This window comes from Phaenicophaeus curvirostris, chromosome Z, assembly GCF_032191515.1.
Source record: "Phaenicophaeus curvirostris isolate KB17595 chromosome Z, BPBGC_Pcur_1.0, whole genome shotgun sequence".
NCBI classification, from domain to species: Eukaryota; Metazoa; Chordata; class Aves; order Cuculiformes; family Cuculidae; genus Phaenicophaeus; species Phaenicophaeus curvirostris.
The window spans coordinates 1,539,670-1,559,649 of record NC_091431.1 but is presented as its reverse complement, the minus strand read 5'-3'; the positions used below and the strand labels follow the sequence as shown (position 1 = coordinate 1,559,649).

The 19,980-nt window shown below is 40.5% G+C and overlaps 1 protein-coding gene across 1 annotated transcript in view; it reads right to left on the bottom strand.

Moving 5' to 3' along the window:
* CAMK4 (calcium/calmodulin dependent protein kinase IV) overlaps positions 1–19,980 on the bottom strand; it is a 168,870-nt gene that overhangs the window by 80,535 nt on the left and 68,355 nt on the right. The window contains exon 2 of the mRNA XM_069880486.1: positions 13,881–13,959. Coding sequence (XP_069736587.1) covers positions 13,881–13,959 — 79 coding nt within the window. The remainder of the gene's footprint in view (positions 1–13,880; positions 13,960–19,980) is intronic.

Below are 19,980 nucleotides of genomic sequence, written 5' to 3'. Positions count from 1 at the left end.
TAAATCACATCCTGGTATATCTGATAACAGGGCCTGCATCTTGTAATATACAATTTCAATGGTAAAGCTGACCAGATGCAGGTAATATCCCCAAAGACACATAAGCCTTTGAGAATGGGTTTTATTGCTCACTCACATTAACTTCATGGCATCACCAAGGGGTGAAGGACGGGTCCAGAGGCACTTCAAGCTTGCACAACAGTGGTCATTTGCAATAATACATGTTATGTCTGAATTCAAAACAAGTTCTACGTTCATTAGAAAAGGCCTTATTATATGCCATGGTCTAACCATCTGACTAATTTGGTTGTTATTTCTGTTCCTGACTCATTCATACACAGATTTCTGCAAATATGTTTGATAATTGTTGAACAGTTTATGCAAACAAATTTCAGGCTATTAGGTATTCATGAACCATTCGCTTCAGCTATTCACTATTTTTAGTGTCTCACTGCCGTTGCTACTGTTCCCAAAGCTGGGTGGAGGAGGACACATTTAAGATGCAAGAACAATGTATAAATCAAATGGCAAGTACACTTTTTTATTAGTAAAAAATAGTTGCATTTATAGGCTTATTCAGAAAATTGTACTTGCCATTTTCTTGCCCATCTTGCTTTTCTCCTATAGTTACAAATTCAAAAATTTTCTTTGTTCTCAGTGAAAATTTATTAATCCAACTCTTATTCTAAGACATCCAGCATTCTGCAAAAGGCTTCATATTGACACCATACCTCTGAATAAATAAATTGCCACATAATAGTAGAGCCTGAGAAACTGAGAGCTGTTAGGTGATAGGACATTTTCTATCATCCTGTACATCATTTTACTTTAAAGCTACTTGAATTTCTTAGGAGGTCTCAGAAGCATAATAAATATCTAGAATACATTATGTCTGCTTAAATAAGCCAAGTGCAATGCTTTCTGCAGCTTCAGATACTGCACAGAAACAGTAAGCTAGTATAGCCATCCTTCTCTGAATGACCTCACACTTGGAGACCCATGTGAACCTTCACTGGTACCCAAAGAAGGTTTCATGCATGAGGGCTACCATTAATATTGTAATCTCCACAACAGGTATCAAATTATTCCACGTGATCAGCATTATCTGAGGTAGAGTTAATTTTCTTCACAGGAACTTACATTAGCCTATATTTTGGATTTGTGATCACAGACTCACATAATTACTGAATGGTTAGGGTTAGAAAGGACATCTGGAGATCATCCAGCCCCCTCTCCGTGCTAAAGCAGGTTAATGAAAGGTGATGAAAAACATTGTTGATAACATCGGGGTCTTTTAGATATGGTTGAGCAATGCTTATGCAGCATCATAGACTCTTCTGCTCCTCACACTGCCCCAGGCTGGGATGCACAAGAATCTGGGAGGGGACACAGCAGGGAGAGTTGTCCCCAAGTGACCACAAGGATATCCCATGCCATGTAACAGGGTGCTCAGCAATAAAAGCTGGGGGGAAAAGGAGTGATATTCGGAGTGATGGTGTTTGTCTTCCCAAGTAGCCACTATGCATGAAGGAGCCCTGCTTTCCTGGAGACGGAGTGTATGATTCTATGGCTGAATGCCCGCCTGTCAATGGGAAGAGGTGAATGAATTCCGTATTTTCCTTCACTTGCACTTTTACATATATGTGTTTGTCTCTGTTTACCTATACAGTTTTTCTTTATCTCGGCCCACAAGGTTGGTCATTTTATTTTCCCTTCCAATTCTCTCCCCCGTCCCACTGGGGGCAGTGGACGAGCAGCTGTGTGGGCTCGAGCTGTTTGCTGAAGTTAATCCACAAGAATCAACTATATGCTTTACCACTCAATTTTGTTAGCAATAGCATAGATGAAGATTGGGAAAGGCCTAGTTCTGAGTCTGATGATCAAATGAGACTATTTTGTTCAAAAGTTTTCAGGTGGAATGATATCGGGGCAACATCAGGTGCAGATTGAATCTCGCATGTTTTCTCTGATGAACCACCCTGAACCTCTGGACCTGCTGTTTAAATGACACCTCTACTTGGAGACTAGTTATCTTCTGATGCTAGATAATGCTTCAGGTAGGTCAGCCCCGAATACTGACACCGAGGTATCCTGAAGTCACTTCACTGTTGCTTGATGGTATATAGTACTTGTAACTCTATACTAACAGGAACCATATAAATGACTCCATGCCCCTAAGCTGCTTGAAATTTTATGTGGATAACACAGAAAACCAGTAGACAAAGGAAAGCAGAGAAGGACACTTCAAACAATTTAGGAGGAAACCGAACAATTGCTGAAAGGAGGCAATTGTAAGCTATGTGAACTTGAATCAGAACCTGTAAACTTTTTAATTTCAGAAGACTCGTCTACATCTCCTTTTATAGCCACTGAATTCACATGCAGATTAGACAAATCGCACAGAAACAGACCTGCCCATGGCAGGGGGAATTATACCTAGATGATCTTTAAGGTCCCTTCCAACGCGAACTATTCTTTGATTCTATGACTCTATGAGGAAGGGTCAAAGGCAACAAGGAGGGCTTCTCTAAGTAGTCAGGAGACAAAAGGGAGGCTAGGGCTTGCTGCTGAATGAAACGACGATCAGGTGGCACAAGACATGGAAAAGGCTGAGGTTTGGAATGCCTTCTTCACCTCAATCACTGGCGAGACTGGCCTTCAGGAATCTCAGGCTCCAGAGCTGAGGGGGATAGGCCGGAGCAAGCAAGATGTACCCTTGGTGGAAGGTCAGGGAAGATCAAAGCAAACTGAACGTACCTAAGTCCATGGGCCCTGACGGGATGCACCCATGAGTACTGAGGCACGTGGACAGGCTGGAGAAATGGGCTGACAGGAACCTCATTATTCCAACAGGGGGAAGAGCAAAGTCTTGCACCTGGGCATGAGAACAACCCCAGGCACTAGTGCATTCTGGGGCTGCCCAGTTGGAAAGCAGCTTTGCTTAAGCTTAAGGGCATCTTAGTTGACACCAAGCAGAACACAACACAGCAACATGGCCACGTAGCAGAGGCCAACAGTACTCTGGGCTGCACTAGAAGTATTGCCAGCAGACCAGGGCAGGTGATCCTTCCGCTCTGTTCTGCACAGGCAAGGCTACACCTGGTTTACTGCATGCAGCTCTGGGCTCCCCAGTACAAGAGACAAGGACATGCTGGAGAGCTCCAATGAAAAGCCATGATGTAGGAATGATGTAGGAATGGGAGGTTATCTCCTACAGGGAAAGACTGAGAGATCCAGGTCTGTTTGGCTTGGAGAAGAGAAGGCAGATTTCTCCTGTGAAGCAGAACATGCAGGAGGTAGTTACTGATATATTATGAACTGCCATACTAATTACCTGGATACAAATAATTTACAGATCTAGATGCTAGCCTCCATACCTAACGTTCTCCTCATCCATAAAATATGGAAATGCTAACATGCTAACTGTGGTGGTGCATTTTTAACACAGTAATGGCACAACAAGAATAACTGAAATTAGTTACAAAGGTGAAATGAGTAACTTTCCTGGGGTTCTGATTAACAGATTTTTAGCTTCTCATTTATAGAAATCATGGCTTTCATCTGCTGGAATTAGGACTTTTCCCACAAATTCTTGAACGTCAGGTCACAGAGTTCTTTTGACTTTACACTTTCTCTTATTTTTACTTTCAAATCCTATGTCTACTATTCACCACTCAGTGCAGAAACCTACATTTATTATCATGCTATTTCTTCTGGTAGCATTATTCTTTTATCAGTTTATAAAGAGCTAAAACCTTTAAGTGTTATGCATAATATCTTGCAGATAAAAATCTAAATTTCTGTAGGCTGATATTTCTGAGTACTGCTTAGAAGTTCCTACAAGTTAGTATATCATGTAATCTTTGCAATTCTAAAATAAACTTGAAATCAGAATTCTCTCAAAAAACTCTAAGTGAAAGTGACTTGCATATCATAGGACTGAAATACAGAACAAATAATCTTATTTATGCTATTTCTTATTACTTATGGAAATGGTTCCAGACGGATCCAACTACATCAACTGAAAACTTGCCCAGTTGGAGTTTTAAACACCTACGTATTCAATACATGCAAAGTATAATGGAATAGCTTGTTGGAAACAAACAGTAGTATCTGAAGGCTCCTTAAAATGAAGGAAGAGGAATAACAAAGAAAGTGGGGTCTTTTTATTTTAGATTTGTAGGAAAACAGATTATCAGGAAGAGAGCTGGGGATTTGTGTGTTTGTTTGGTTGTTGTTGTTTTTTTTCCCCTTAAGAAAGCCCTTCTAAAGTGCCTTGAGCAGACCGCAATTTTAGCTTGGCAAAAATTCGGGATGATCCTCACCTGTACACACTAGTCCCACAGCCATCAACTGTCAAAACATTCAGCTTAGAAAGCTGTACCGAGCCTTAGTTCTAGCCTTAAAAGATGCTCTGACAAGGCAGCGTATCTCATGGAGATTATACAGTAACGCTTGGCTTCAAGATTTCTTAAAGCAGCTTCCGTGACCAGAACCCACTTGTAGGTTGTACCATTATACAGTCGCTTATACAGTTGCTGTGTTAATTTCTGCCTTTGCCTTCTCATTCCTCTCTAACAGTCTTTCTCTTGAAAGGCATAAGACAAAAGGAGACCACGTCAGCCAAGGAAGATGCATTTTATCTTCAAACACATTAGTGTAACCAATTTTTGTCAAGTGAGTATCTGCTGATGACAGAGTTCTTGGTAATAAATCCTCTCTCTTACAGATCTCAGTTACATTTGCCTCTCCTGAGGGGCTACAGAGAACTCTGCTTGAGGGCAGAGGAATAAACCCAGCATGCTACATTTAAAGTCATACACTGTTCCTCTTTTATTCCAACCTGAAGTGCCAGCGTTAGAGAAAACACTGTGGTTTCTGAACTTTTAACTTAGCCTGCTTCTCTTCATTTTTGGTGCATATAGCCAGTTTTTCCTTAACTATTTGCACAACAACATAGAGCAAGCTCAACCTGCCTCCCCCAAACTGAATAACTGTCACAACAGTGATGATGGGATTGCAGCGTATGCTTCCTGAAAACAACTTCCTAAAATGCAAAGGAGAAGACTTTCAAAGATTCCCAGCACAAGCCTCATGGACCATCCATCTACGCAGAAGCCCTGCCTTCCCCGGTGTACAGCTCCATCAAAGGCATGTCTCCAGATTTCTTTAACAGGCTGTATATAACACAGGGTTGGTTTCTAAAGAGGAGGACTATAATCTCAGGATAGCCCAACATTTACCTCTGTGCCTCCTCTTAGCCCTTTTTGCAGGGCCGCGTCTTTGCTTTAGGCATTAAATATATCCTTACACAGCAATACATTTCATTCCTATTCTTTGTTTTGCCACTCTAAATTTATGTGCACACTACACATACAAATATCCTCTCGGCTTGCTTAAAGCCATGGAGAAGACAGGAAGAGAACAAAAAGTACATGGATGGGCTGGTAGAAGAAGATGTGCAGGTTTCATTTCACAGAAGTTCCTGTTGTTCAAAGCTAAATGTGTGTCAATTTTTTCTTATTTTTTACTGAATTAATCATCTAAAGTACATTATTTAGTTTCTCAGAACTGCTTATTCAATGATGTGATGTGTACAGTAGGTTGAGTTTCCTAGAACTGTGTAGCAATGAGCTGAACTTAATATTTTTCTCTTTTTATTACCTAAACCTTGTATTTCTGAAAAATAAGCTTGAACAACAGAAATGAGCATTAGCTACTTACCTATAAAATAAATGAAGTAAGGAAAAAGGAGACATAATACATACTCCCTGTTCTCAAAATCTTAACCCAAGGTATGGCTTCGTCAGGAACAACAAAGTTATTCAACCTAAATGGCAACAGGTTAAAAATATTGTTCTATAATAACATATACCATGTTCTATATTAACCTGTACTACAATATGATATAATACAACACATTGTAATACAGATTACATGTTAAATAACTTCATGCAGGTAAGACAGGATTTTTCCAGTTGCAGAATGGGAAATTTACTTTTCTGAAGGATGTACTCTCAATACAGGCAAAACCTTTTTGCTTTCCAAGGACTAAACCAGCATATAACAAAGCTATTTTTCAGCAAATTTTCCACTTCTGCTAACTGGTGTCTGACATGTTATCTTCTAAAGCAAAAACCTGTAGGCACCTTACTGTGGAACAACGAAAAAAAACCTTTTCTGTTCTCTTTCCTTTTGTAGTGCATTTATGTAAAATGAACACTCTGGTTTTTCTTTAGGTATTATGCATTAGATGGACTTAACTTTTATGTAAAGCCTTTTCTTTTGGAAAGTAGTGAGTTGGACTGTGGAAGCCAGATTCCCTATATACATTAGGGAAAACTGGATATAAGCAGTGGAGAGCTTAAAGCCTTACTGCCTTATGTCTTTATTCTTATTCAAAACAATTTTGACTGAAAGATTTTTTTCATCTTCCAGAAGAAACATAACAGTGTGAACTGCACACGAATGAGATGATTACATGGATGACTAAAAATGAGCAAACCAGGAAAAATAATCTCCATATATAATAGCTAGTACTGCAGATGGAGTGGCAATTAATAATTTACCATTTCCCAGTAATTACCAAGCAATGGTGTGTATTTATGTGTGGATGAATAACAGAAGAGAATCTGTAACCTAGCTGACAAAAATACTCTTTTTTAATGGTAAGCACTAATGTGCAATTGACTGTTTCCATGTAGACTTACATTTAACACTATTCTTTTTCCTTTTTCAAAATTAAAAAAAAAAAAAGAACACTAAACATTAATACAATGTGTTAAGTAGGACCATCTTTGTGAGGAAAAAGTTGAAGTAAATACATTCCAAACATTTGTAATCTGGAGGAAAAGAAGAATACTGTCATAGCACTTCAGACAAATTGGAGCATTATGCCAGGCTCTTGCCTTCTCTGTGGAACAGGTATGATCACTCTCAGATGTCAATCCAAGGAGAGTACCGACAATTACTGCACCATAGGAGATACATACATATAGAGAGAGTATATATAAGCACTACAGAGTGTGTATATATATATATATGCACACTATAATTAATTTATATAAAATGTATAAAGTCTGCAGAGAAACTGGCATGTGGAGGCAGGAGGCACTCGAATTGTAAATCCTGTAAAGCCGCATGGCAGCAAATGGAAATTTTCATTTTACAGCTACAAACACGTATTTTTCTCTAAAAGTCAATAAAAGACTGATATATTAATTCTGACTACCTCCAAATCTCACATACAGTTCCCGCCCCCGCACCATGGCACTTGCCTTCTCAATCAATTGGGAAAGCTCAACCAAAAGCAGTGCACTTCCAAGAAAACAGACCAAACATTTGCATGAGCCGCTTGATTACCACCTAATACCACAAATTCACTGCAACACAAAATGAAAAAGCCAGCCAACTATACTCCCTGTATAGTTGGGAATACATGTATTTTATAACATATGTCTATGTTCTAGTGTGTGTATACACACATATATATTTGTATATATGTGTACATAATATATATGTGTGTGTATGTGTGTGTTTGTGTATATATGCAAACATGAATGCAATTGAGATCTTTTATATATGCCTTTACAGACTATTCAGATCTCCTTCTCACCCTAACTCCAGATATCCAACCCCACTTATCCAGGAGGGAAGCCTGTTAACATTTGCGCACACTCCTCTCTGCTTCACAGACATGAACTATTTGTAGTTCTGAAATTGTTTAACTGATTAGTAGAACTAGATTAATCTCAGCACAATTATTTCCAGCATATGTGTTGCTTGAAAACTGTTGCTCTGTTTCTTGATCTGAGAAAAAGTTCATGTGCTTGAACATTTGTTTAATTTTGAACATCAACCAGTTTTCAAGAATGCTGCTTCTCAAATACTAATTTTAATTAAAGCACTGCGTCATTGATTGAATCACAGAAGGCTTAATACTTCATAATAAGTAACCACTCTTAGGGGAAAGTACCTACCAATTAAACCCTAGGAATATTAACCAGGTTATCCTTCAAAGCATTGCTGTGAGGCAAATCAAATAAATATTACCTCATTTTATAGATGAGAAAGTTGAAACCAAAAGAAATACCTCAGCCAGTGGCATTGGCTTAATTGGGAATACACCAGGACTGGGGCTCCAGACAACCCAGCTCAGCACTCTGGTCCCCCTCCTGCAGAGTATGTTGTTTTATTGCAACATGAAACCCCAAATTATTTCAGTTACGGTTGCTAGGACTTGGTAGACATATAAAGTAGGCAGGCACTCGGTGTCTTAAACCAGAAACCATGGAACGGAAGCCATCTGTTTTCTTCACTATTTTTAAAACAACTTGTCCAGGCTGAGGTAGGAAATTTAAGTCAGAGGTGGATCTAATTTCTTGGAAGGGATGCACCTGTCCAGACTATGAGACCACCTCCAGGCTGTCCCTGGTTCCTATGTTGCTTTGCTTTCACAAAACACACTGAAAGGAGGCAAAGTTCTGCAGCTGAGATGTTTCATTTCTCAAATAGCACATAAATATGCTTGCTCCTGTCAAGAACCTTATATTCTTCCAATATGATCCATGTATTTTATGTTGTTTGCAACTACAATTGTTCCATAATGACTAGTTGTAAATCTCACATAATTTTTAAGTCTCAGCTTAAGAGTAGTAACAATCATATTTGTAAAGTGTACTCTAAAGTTACTTCATTTTTCTTACATACTGACTCATTAAGCAAAGGTAAACTGCATGGTGAAAAGAAAACCAACCTCATATTTGGAACTGCGAGTGTCAAAGTTCACCACTGCACTTGCTTGTTTTATGATCTTTTTCTGAAGTGCTATATGATCTGCTTTTGCTTCTTTCTTGCTTCATGAAAGGGATTTACCCACAAAGAAATTTGAAGCTTTATATTTATTACCTATGTAGAATTTAATAATATAATGAGCAAATCAAAGGCAAGAATTAGTGCTCATTCACCTGTCCCACAGATGTTGTTCTACAAATGTATTTCTTTTTGTATCTGTGAAACAAATTCCAAATTTCATTTCTTATATCTGAGAGGTTTTTTCCCCACTAATACATACATCAATTTTTCTTTGGACCTCTTTAGCTTTCTAACAGCTGTTGCTTAGCTGCTCTGGAAGTTATGGTACTAATTTATCTGTCAATTTCCTAACTTTGACAGTCAGATACTTTCAGGAGTAAGAACCAGAAGCATTCTTTGAACTAAATTTTATTCACCAAAACTGCAACATAAAGGATTCAAAAGTACTCCTAAACCTGGGCTGAATCTGACAAAACTAAAACAAAAGAGGGAACTGAAACACTCTCTTCTACTACTTTGGAACCAGCAAAAAAGCATTTTTCTCCTCCTTTTGGAAATGTATAAAATTTTAATTAATGTTTACGAATTATTAAATGTCTCAACTGAAATAAAACATTCCCAAAATATGATTTTATTTACTCAGAGTAAAGGTTTGTATAAATATGTTTTCCCTTGTTACTCTTTGTTGCCTTAAGTAGCAAGCAGGAAAAAAAATGCATAGAACTGAGAAAATAATCTAACAATACTATTTTACTATATCTATTTATGCTAGATGATGAAGAAATATTAATTACAATATATCCTAAGAACCCACATTTCTTCACAAGTGTGTATTCTCAAAACTGGCTGATACGTCTTGCCCAAAATATTATTTACTCTTTATAAGAATCCATTAGTCAGGCAAAATGCAAATTTAATCTTATTATTTAAATTAAAATATCACTGATAGGCATTTTGTTTCTTGCAGTCTGTTTCTAGCACACTACTTCAATCGAAAAGAATAATTTTTTTCTTATCTGAGCCGTTACCATGGGACAAAAGTAATAATTTCTAATGCTTTACTTCAAATTACAGTATGTTAGGGATCAGCATTCATAAACCTGGAGCTGCCAGTCAGCATCAGACTTCTAATCACACATCACTTGCTACCACTTCCAGGACAAGCTGGACCACCCTGTCTGACCCTCGCCCTTTACAGACACTCTTTCTCAGTGAGTTAGTTTTGTTTGACACAGTGCTTAAAGTCAGTCAGTTTCAATAGAAAAAACTGGAGTATTTGTTCTTTTGCTACCTTCCTTTGCCTTATTCTAATTTTTTGTACTACTAAGAGCTGCCTTGTGCACATTTAAGAAAGAATTGACGAGATGGGACTCTGCATCAAAAGCAAACAGTCACAGGCTCTTCCTCTTTTTTCCCCCATCACTTTTCCTCCCTTATTGAACTGCCATCTGTTTTCTCTAACCTAAAAAAAATAAGCAACGGGATACTTAAACCCATCAACATTTTGGCATGTGATTTGGCCCGCACTTGGTTATTTTCACACCGAGGCACGCTGAGCAAAGATTGGGCCTCCTGGTGTGGGAGCACTGTAACACACAGTTAGTTCTGTCTCTGTGATAATAATTAAGCCTCCTAATTGGAATGATGCTACCGTGGCTGATGGCACGCAGACACAGGCAGCGGCAAATCCGTACAGTATTGTCTCCCATCTTCTCAATTACACCAGTAAGCTGAGTTGTGTAACGGTATCACTTGTTCTCAAACAAAAACATCCCAAAGTGAGTCTGTATCAACATCACCGGGAAAGGATGTTGAAGCAATGGATTTCCAGGCCTCAGCAGTGATATTATCAGCCCATTAGCCTGACGAAGCTGTATCACCATACCTGCGTATTTTGACACTTCTGAGTTACTTTGCTCTGGCTCTTGTCGCAGACATTTTCCTCTTTGTAGCTTAGTAGCCACTCCACTAACGTGATCGCCTTCTATGACAAAGTGACCCGGCTGCTGGATGAGGGAAAGGCTGTGGATGGATCTTCCTGGACTTCAGTAAAGCCTTTGACACAGTTTCTCACAGCATTCTGCTTGAGAAACTGTCACCTCTGGGCTGGCCAGGCGCACACTCTCCTGGGTGGAAAACTGGTTGGCTGGAGGGCCCAGAGAGTGGTGGGAGATGGAGTTAACTCCAGCTGGAGGCCAGTGACAATGGTGTCCCCAGGGCTCAGTGCTGGGTCCAGCCCTGTTCAGTGTCTTTATCAATGACCTGGATGAAGGCATCGAGTGCACCCTTAGCAAGTTTGCGGATGACACTAAGCTGGGAGGAAATGTGGATCTGCTGGAGGGTCGGGAGGCTCCAAAGGGATCTGAACAGGCTGGATCCATGGGCTGAGACCAACGGGATGAGGTTTAACAAGGCCAAATGCCGGGTCCTGCACTTGGGGCACAACAACCCTGAGCAGCTCCAGACTAGGAGAAGTCTGGCTGGAAACTGCCTGGAGGAGAGGGACCTGGGGGTGTTGGTTGACAGCGACTGAACAGGAGCCAGCAGGGGCCCAGGTGGCCAAGAAGGCCAATGGCATCTTGGCTTGGATCAGACACGGCGTGACCAGCAGGGCCAGGGAGGTTCTTCTCCCTCTGGACTCGGCACTGGGGAGACCGCTCCTCGAATCCTGTGTTCAGTTCTGGGCCCCTCACCACAAGAAGGATGTTGAGGCTCTGGAGCGAGTCCAGAGAAGAGCAACAAAGCTGGTGAGGGGGCTGGAGAACAGGCCTTATGAGGAACGGCTGAGAGAGCTGGGGGTGTTTAGCCTGGAGAAGAGGAGGCTGAGGGGAGACCTCATTGCTCTCTACAACTCCCTGAAAGGAGGTTGTGGAGAGGAGGGAGCTGGGCTCTTCTCCCAAGGGACAGGGGACAGGACGAGAGGGAATGGCCTCAAGCTCCGCCAGGGGAGATTTAGCCTGGATATTAGGAAAAAAATTTTTCACAGAAAGGGTGATTGGGCAGTGGCAGAGGCTGCCCAGGGAGGGGGTTGAGTCACCTTCTCTGGAGGGGTTTAAGGGACGGGTGGATGAAGTGCTGAGGGACATGGTTTAGTGTTTGATAGGAACGGTTGGACTCGATGATCTGGTGGGTCTCTTCCAACCTGGTGATTCTGTGATTCTAATTACTCTGAGAACAACTGAAACGCTTAACCAAATTGCTAATATAATCAAGGCTGCATTAAGCCAGGTATACAGCTTCTGTGCAAAGAACTTGCAGAACGACATTCTTACATTCTTCTTGCTCACCGTTTTAAAAAAACCAGTGCTACTGTAAATCTGCCAAAAGTCTAAACTAAATAGTTTCAGGAGGTCCACAAAGATGCTCAAAGGGCTGGAGCACCTCCCATATGAAGGCAGGCTGACAGAGTTGGGATTGTTCACACTAGAGAAGAGAAAGCTCCAGAAAGACCTTACAGCAACCTTCCAGTACTTAAAGGGGGGCTGCAGGAAAGCTGGGGAGCAGCTTTTTATCAGGGACATGTAGTGACAGGATGAGAGTAATGGGTTTAAGCTGAAAGAGGGGAGATTTAGATCAGGTAGTAGGAAGAAATCGTTTACTGTAAGGGTGTGAAGCACTGGAACAGGTTGTCTAGAGAAGTCAAGAATGCCCCATCGCTGGAGGTGTTCAGGGCCACCTGAAGTAGTGGAAGCGGTCCCTGCTCATATCAGAGGGGTTGGAACTAGATGATCTTTAAGGTCCCTTCCATCGCAAACCATTCTATGATTCTGGCACAAAAAGTCAACTCTAATATTATTGTGGCCATTGTCAACATAAATTAATTTCCAAAAAGGCCAACAAAATACAGGGAAATACTTCTAAGTAATATCATTCTTCCTGGTGTATTTTGGAATAAGAATTGTAAGAGAGTATACTCCTAAAACATTACAGGAATTGTTCGTATAAAGAACTGATAAAAACTTGAAAATTATGTTCCCTGCATTTCCACAGGAGAGACAGAACATAGCCTGCAGCAAAGCAAGCTTCTCACATGCTCTGCTTTCTCCTGTGCACCAGATGCAAACTCAAAAGCAGCACACACAACTGACTTTTTGTGCCAGTTTAAACTCTGGCTTACTTTCAAAGATGACAAATTAATGCCAACATTTTACTCACGTGGAACCCACTCATTATGTCTTGCACAGAGACCACCAGTTAATTCAGCATTTAGACATGTTTACGCCTACCCACCCATCATTTTGCTGCTACATATGAACATTTCTGAACTTTATGGAATAATGGATGATTTAATACTGGAACAAGCTGAATCAAAACTACTCGTGAATAAAAATTATGTCCATGCCTCACAGCTTGCTAGCACCCTCTCAAATTTCTCTTCCTCTCTTAGGAACACAAACTGCTCTACCCCATCCCCCATACCCTCTTTCTGCCTGGAGTTTCTCAGCCCATTACTTTCCTTTTCCTCTCCAGTCCCAGTTCACACCTTCCACCATCTATTTTGTACCATACACAAAAATAGCTGCGGTAGAAATGTGACATATATGGAGCTCTAGAAATAAGTGATGTCTTAACTGGTTCTCCTGCAATTTTGTAGCAGAGGGGAAACCTACATCAAACATTTAATTTTACCGGAGTTTGAATTGGTGTTTTAATCAGTTTCTGAAAAAGATGAATTGTGCAGTGGTACCTTTGAGCAAAACAATGTATTAAAGCTAAATGAAAGCACAAAACATTTAAACTATTCAGAATTTGCATCTCTTCCACAGTGAAAGAATAAGACTTTTGTCTAAAAAAATTTGCCCAAATCTAAGTCCATACAGACAACATCAGATGAAGGTACAAGCAGGTCTGAGGAGATAAAGCATTCCCAACAGAGTCCTGTTATGTCTAAAAGATATTTTACAGATGAGGAGCAGAAGCAGCCCAGTCACAGAAAATACAAGGTTAGCAGGGTCCTTAATCTACCCCATTTCCCCCACACAAAGAAACTGCACCAAAAAAACCCCAGAGAAAATCCCAAACATATCCCAGAGCAAAGCAAAACAAAACAAAACAAAACGACTTACTGTCTTCTTCAACATTTTGACGGCGTAAGGTTTCTGGGTCCCTTTCTGCCTGCATCTGTAGACAATGGAAGTAGCCCCACTAAATTAGAAAAAAAAGAAAGAAAAAAAAGGAAGAAGAGTTGTACATACGGCTCTTTAAATATGCCAATAAACAGAGTTGCCTAGCTGAAACTACACTTTCTACTCCTCCCAGTCTGGGCAAAAATACCTCACTTTACCCACAGATGCTACCAGAAAAAAAACCAAGCCAAAACCAAACAAAAATACCCCAAACAGTGGAAAAACTGGTTCTTGTTGAGAATCAGTGAACTTAAGCAGAGGGAAAAAGAAAGCTCAAGATGCCTGTTGGTGACACCTTTTCTGGCTCCTGACAAATCTTAGAGGCTTCCTCTCTGTTAGGAAGGAATTCAATCTGGGCCCAAACCTGGGACAACATATCTTGTCTTTGTTAAGACAACCCATTAGCAACAATTAGTTGCATCGAGGTTTTTTTACTACCTATTGATGGCAATAGTGGAGAGTGAAACAGAAAAGAAGAGAAAACTATCGTGCTGCTCCCTAGTCAGTTGCCCAAACAGCCAAGATAAGTTTTGGTTAATTCAGATCAAAACTGAACTGGGCTTATATTTTCTGGTTGCCTTCAAGGTGCACTCATTTGCATGTGCTAAATCTGAGCACTCATAGCATAAATTTCTGGCTGTCCTGGTTGGTCTGAGTGGGAGATGGGGCCAGACAGCCTCCAGAGGCAGGCTGAGCCGCTGAGGTTACTTGTTGAGCTCTACTTGTTACCATCAAGGAAGGGATTTGTACCCTATAAACTGGCCGAAAAAGAGGAACCCACTGGCAAAATTATAATGATTACAAACAATTCTGTTACCTTTATGTTCTACCACATTTACTTCTAGGTGCCACTGAGCAACCCAGTGTCAGCCACCATCAAAGCAGATGCACTGTTGTGCTACATGTCAGCACGGGATTTATGGCATTTCTTTGAAGCCTCCTGTCCTCAAGGAGATTTGTCACCCACTATAAGACTCAGCACCTTTGGACAGCTGCGGATTTTTAAGCTAGAGGATACTGCTGTTACCATAGATGACTTCCCAAAAAAACACACATTGCAGAACCGCAATGTAGAAGGGTTTTATATATACCGCATATCAAATCGCACTGCAGATCTCTCTGAACCAGAAGAAATTCTTTTCAGTATGTCCATAGGAGATGACCACAAGCAGCAGAATGACACAAGCAGCTTTCTTTTAGACAGTGGAATGACATAGCCATGTTTGATTGTATAAGTGAAGCTGGGACACAAGGTTTATTATTCTGGGTGCACTGCCGTACAAAACCACCAAGGATGCTCTGCACTTCTCCTTCCTCAGATCTGGCACAGGTACCAGATAATGCCCTGCATAGGCATGTCCATATTTTTATGTTTACATGATTGAGCGTAAGAACTGGCATTTGGCAGAGATTCATTTCAGAAAGATCACTTCATCAGGAAAGGTCATCTATGTCAAGGGTTACACAGCTCAATCACCTGAGGGCTTGTGTGCATCAAACACACATGAAGTAATCTTCACTTCATCTCAAATGTTAAAATTATTTGTCTCTCATAACAGTGTACTGATAAATGTGTGGGAGTACTGCAAGCCTCAGTGACTCCCAGAATCATTACATGAATTTAATTAGATCTCCTCTGCTTGGCCAAGTCTCAAAAGGCTCTATTTAGCAAGAAGAAAAAAATACACTACATTAAAAAAAATCCTCACATCTTCTAAGTACTACTGAAAATGTTAAAAGATAAAATTTCAAGGACCTGCTGTGATAAGGTTTATATCCCCGTTGTTTCAGTACAGCACTGCAATGGGGAAGTCACCACATAAATGGCAAATCATTCTTGTCCCCTGCTTCACATATTCACAGTGCAATATAAATATTAAACTCATTAGCCTATGTATGCTCCTACTAAGTAGGCATCAAACCTTGTAGAAATGAGTTTATTTGGTTGAGGTGACAATTAGATAAGCTGTGCAGCTGATGATCCAAACAAATAGATGACCATTCCTGAGCACATCTCCAGGTGCTTGCTGCTGCTGCTGCAGTAATGGACAGCAGACGCTGTCTTTCAGTAATGCTATTGTCAGTGTTTGCTTTATCTGTTTGTAACCTGCCTCAGAGGTCTTCTGCATGAATAAAAACCTAATCACTAAACCTCCTCTGATTATTCAACAAAACTAGCTTAGCGATGAGGTAGACAGCAACACCAGCACAGGTAGCGTGGCACCACCTTTAACCGTTCATTTTACTGCACCTGAAGCTGGAAGCATAATCCTCAAAGAGGGCATGTGACAGCCAGGACAGACTTAAAGGTATTTCTAAAGGCAAGCCCAGATGAGCAGTTTGCCATCAGGCTCATTAGTGACTGTTCAAAACATACATAGGGGTTAGTTTAGGAATTATTCCCTACTGCAAAGATTTCTTGCGGCATGTCCTTGGAGTCCTAATCTGGGGAAAAAAGATATCACAAGACTTGGGAACACTTTCAGGAAGTTATCTTTTGGTTCATGCCCCTGTTCTATCTCTCACAGACACGTTCCCACAAGCAAGGAAAGAAACCACCGAGCTAACATTTGACATTGCTTTCCTCTTCCATGCCAGAAACCAGCACTGAGACTTAGGAACAGGATAGATTCACTGAATTATAAATCGGTTTGTGTTGGAAAGAACCTCAAAGATCATCCAGTTCCAACTTCCCTGCCATGGGCTGGGACACCTCCCCCTAGACCAGGCTGCTTAATGTTCCAGAGGTTCCATATCCCTCTTACGTGGGGGATTCCAGAACTGGACACAGTACCCCAGGTGGAGTCTCATGAGAGCAGAGCAGAGGGGGAGAATCACATCCCCCGATCTGCTGGCCACACTTCTTTTGATGCAGGCCAGGATGTGGTTAACAACCTCATTACACCATGCTTGCTGTAAAGCTCGACATGAGCCGGCAATGTGCGCTCACAGCCCAGAAGCCCAAATGTGTCCTGGGCTGCATCCAAAGCAGCGTGGCCAGCAGGGAGGGAGGGGATTCTAACCCTTTATTCCTCTCTTGTGAGACCTCATCTGGAGGATTGTGTCCAGTTCTGGAATCTTCTGCATAAGGAGGAGATGGAGCTGTTGGAACAGGTCCACAGGAGGCTACAAAGATGATCCAAGGGCTGGAGCACCTCCCATACGAGGACAGGCTGAGAGAGTTGGGGTTGTTCAGCCTGGAGAAGAGAAGGCTCGGAGGAGACCTTATAGTGACCTTCCAGTACCTGAAAGGGGCTACAAGAAAGCTGGGGAGGGACTGTTCACAAAGGCTTGTGGGGATAGGACAAGGGGGAACGGGTATAAACTGGAGAGGGGCAGATTTAGACTAGATATTAGGAAGAATTTCTTCACCATGAGGGTGGGGAGGCCCTGGCCCAGGTTGCCCAGAGCAGTGGTGGCTGCCCCATCCCTGGAGGGGTTCAAGGCCAGGTTGGATGGGGTTTTGAGCAACCTGATGTAGTGGAAGGTGTCCCTACCCATGGCAGGGGGGTTGGAACTGGAGGATCTTTGAGGTCCCTTCCAGCCAAGCCATGCCATTATATAATTCTATAATACAACACGAACAGCTTCCGGAGAAGAAACTTAGAAGACCCGAAGCCTAAGCAGAATCTAAGCACGTGCAGGAGTACACTGCAGTCTGAGTGACAGGCAACCCATTCCCAATTTAGACCAGAAACCAGAAATTAAGTCTCCAATACTCCAGATGAGCCCAACCACAAGCTTACTCACTATATTGTGTTGGTATTTAGAACCGATCCTGCCAGCTCTCCCTTCTCTGTAGTCTGTGAATACATACATACCTATCCCTCCATCTGTCTCTGCATATATACATAAACTTATATTTGTACGAATATTTTATCATGTGAATTTGTGTATGTAAGCGTGTGCTTATTAACTTCTATAAGAAAACTAGGCATAAAGGAGCATACAGCTGTTGCTTTTTTGCATCTCTGCCTAGAACAGGCAGTCTGAATTATTTGAAGTTAGCTGGAATAACATGACAAAAGCCATATTCTTCGAATATATAGTTGGCCAACTTAGAGAACACTAAAAATTACAATTCCCACATTTTAGAAAACAATGTATTTTATTGACATTGTAGAAAACTTTCTCTTTTACTGACATATTTGTTTATGTCTGGAAAGCTGCTTAATGATTATGTTAAAGATTTACTTTTATAAGCCCATGTATAATTATGAACATGCTTAAAAGCAACAAAAAACCCAAACCACTTTACTATGTATGCTATCTGCTTTACTACACAACTTTATTTCTGTACTCAGTTTTGAACTTACAAAAGCCCTAAAAATAATGTATACATCTTAACTACTTGGTCATAATAGACAATAAAAGAACCACTCACTTCCATATGATGCTGCCTACAATCATAGAATCATAGAATAACCAGGTTGGAAGGGACCCACCGGATCATCGATTCCAACCATTCCTATCTAATGAGGTCACTGACAACTCCAGAGAAACTCATGATGGAATATATCACAGCATCTACAAACACAACTCAGTATTAGTACAGAACTAGTTTTCCTGCACTACGTATACTTCACCGACATGAAAAACTCACTCAGCCATTAGTCCAATGATTGCATGAAACATTTAAACTACTGCAAGTACCATTTAACATATGAAATTAGACTAAAACTCAAGGACGAATCTCTGCATGTATGTTGTTTTCCAGGCAAATTTGAAAAATATTTTAAAAATATTTATATACTTAATATTTATATATATAAAATATATATATTTAATATATATATATTATATATTATATAAATATATATATATTTAATTTATATATTTAATATTTAACAGTACCATAGCGCTCTGCCTGCGATAAGGAGTCCAGACTGCAAAGCTGTGAGAAAAGGCATGGTCACACTTCAAGTACATGCAGTCAAAAATAGTGGTGTCAGCACAGATGGAAGGAAGGCAGGGACACCCAGGAGGGGTGTTAAGGAGGTGGAAGTGATCAGCAGAATTTGTACATAAAGGAGAAAATGGAATTTGCAGGATCAGGCTGGACCCGCAGTGGAGACTGGCAGGGAGGGAAAAGCTAAGGCAAGAAAAGACACAGAATTCAAGCCAGGTTGTAAAAATCCTTTCCACCCCCACAACTACAAAAAGCTCCTGCACAAACAGACATTTATTTGGTCATAGGTAGGTAAGAAAGGTGAATTCCTAGACCCTCAGTTTTTATAACTAAAAAACCAGCCACTGATGGTATTTTCACTGGAAGTAGGAAAATCGGTCCTTTCAAAAGTAGGTCAGCATCTCCATACCATGCCCACTCATCCCGGGTTTTATACTTGGATTTTGAATCAAGTCAGTACAAATACAGTCCTCAATGTAATCTCTTGTAAATTTAATTTGGATTAAACTCCCCAAGTTCTGAATTGATTTTTGAAAACTAAATTATGTGCTTCATGCAGTCAGAGAACGATTACACAACCTAGTCTGTCCAAACAAATCAGGTGAAAGAATGAACAGTCCCAAGTAAACTGTACCTATTACAGAGCCATGGAAATCTGTGCTGCCAAAACTGCAGTAACAAATTGAAGTCCAGTATTGGTTTCCAAGAGAATACTGATTTTTCTCTTGTACAGTTTACAGAAGTAAAAAGTTAAAACAAATTAATTCATTCTTTCTTGCATATACACCACAGGGTCAAAATGGATTTACAGGAATGAAATTACAGTTTCTAGACTTCAAAATTAAATGCCTTATTTTATGTTAAAGGCTGGGTAAAACAAAACTGACAAAACTACCAACATACATACAAATAAAAATTACATTTTAAGAAATGCATATTCGATGGCATTACTACTACTGCCTTCATTTAAAAGAGCACACACATGCAAATTCAGAAATTCTCACAACTTGCACTTTAAGTGAAAGTGTATCAAAACAAACTTTCTTTCCACTGAGAACTTACAGGCCATTCTTAAATTATTCAAATTTCATCTAAAAGCTTCTTCTAAATATCAATACCTACATAAACAGG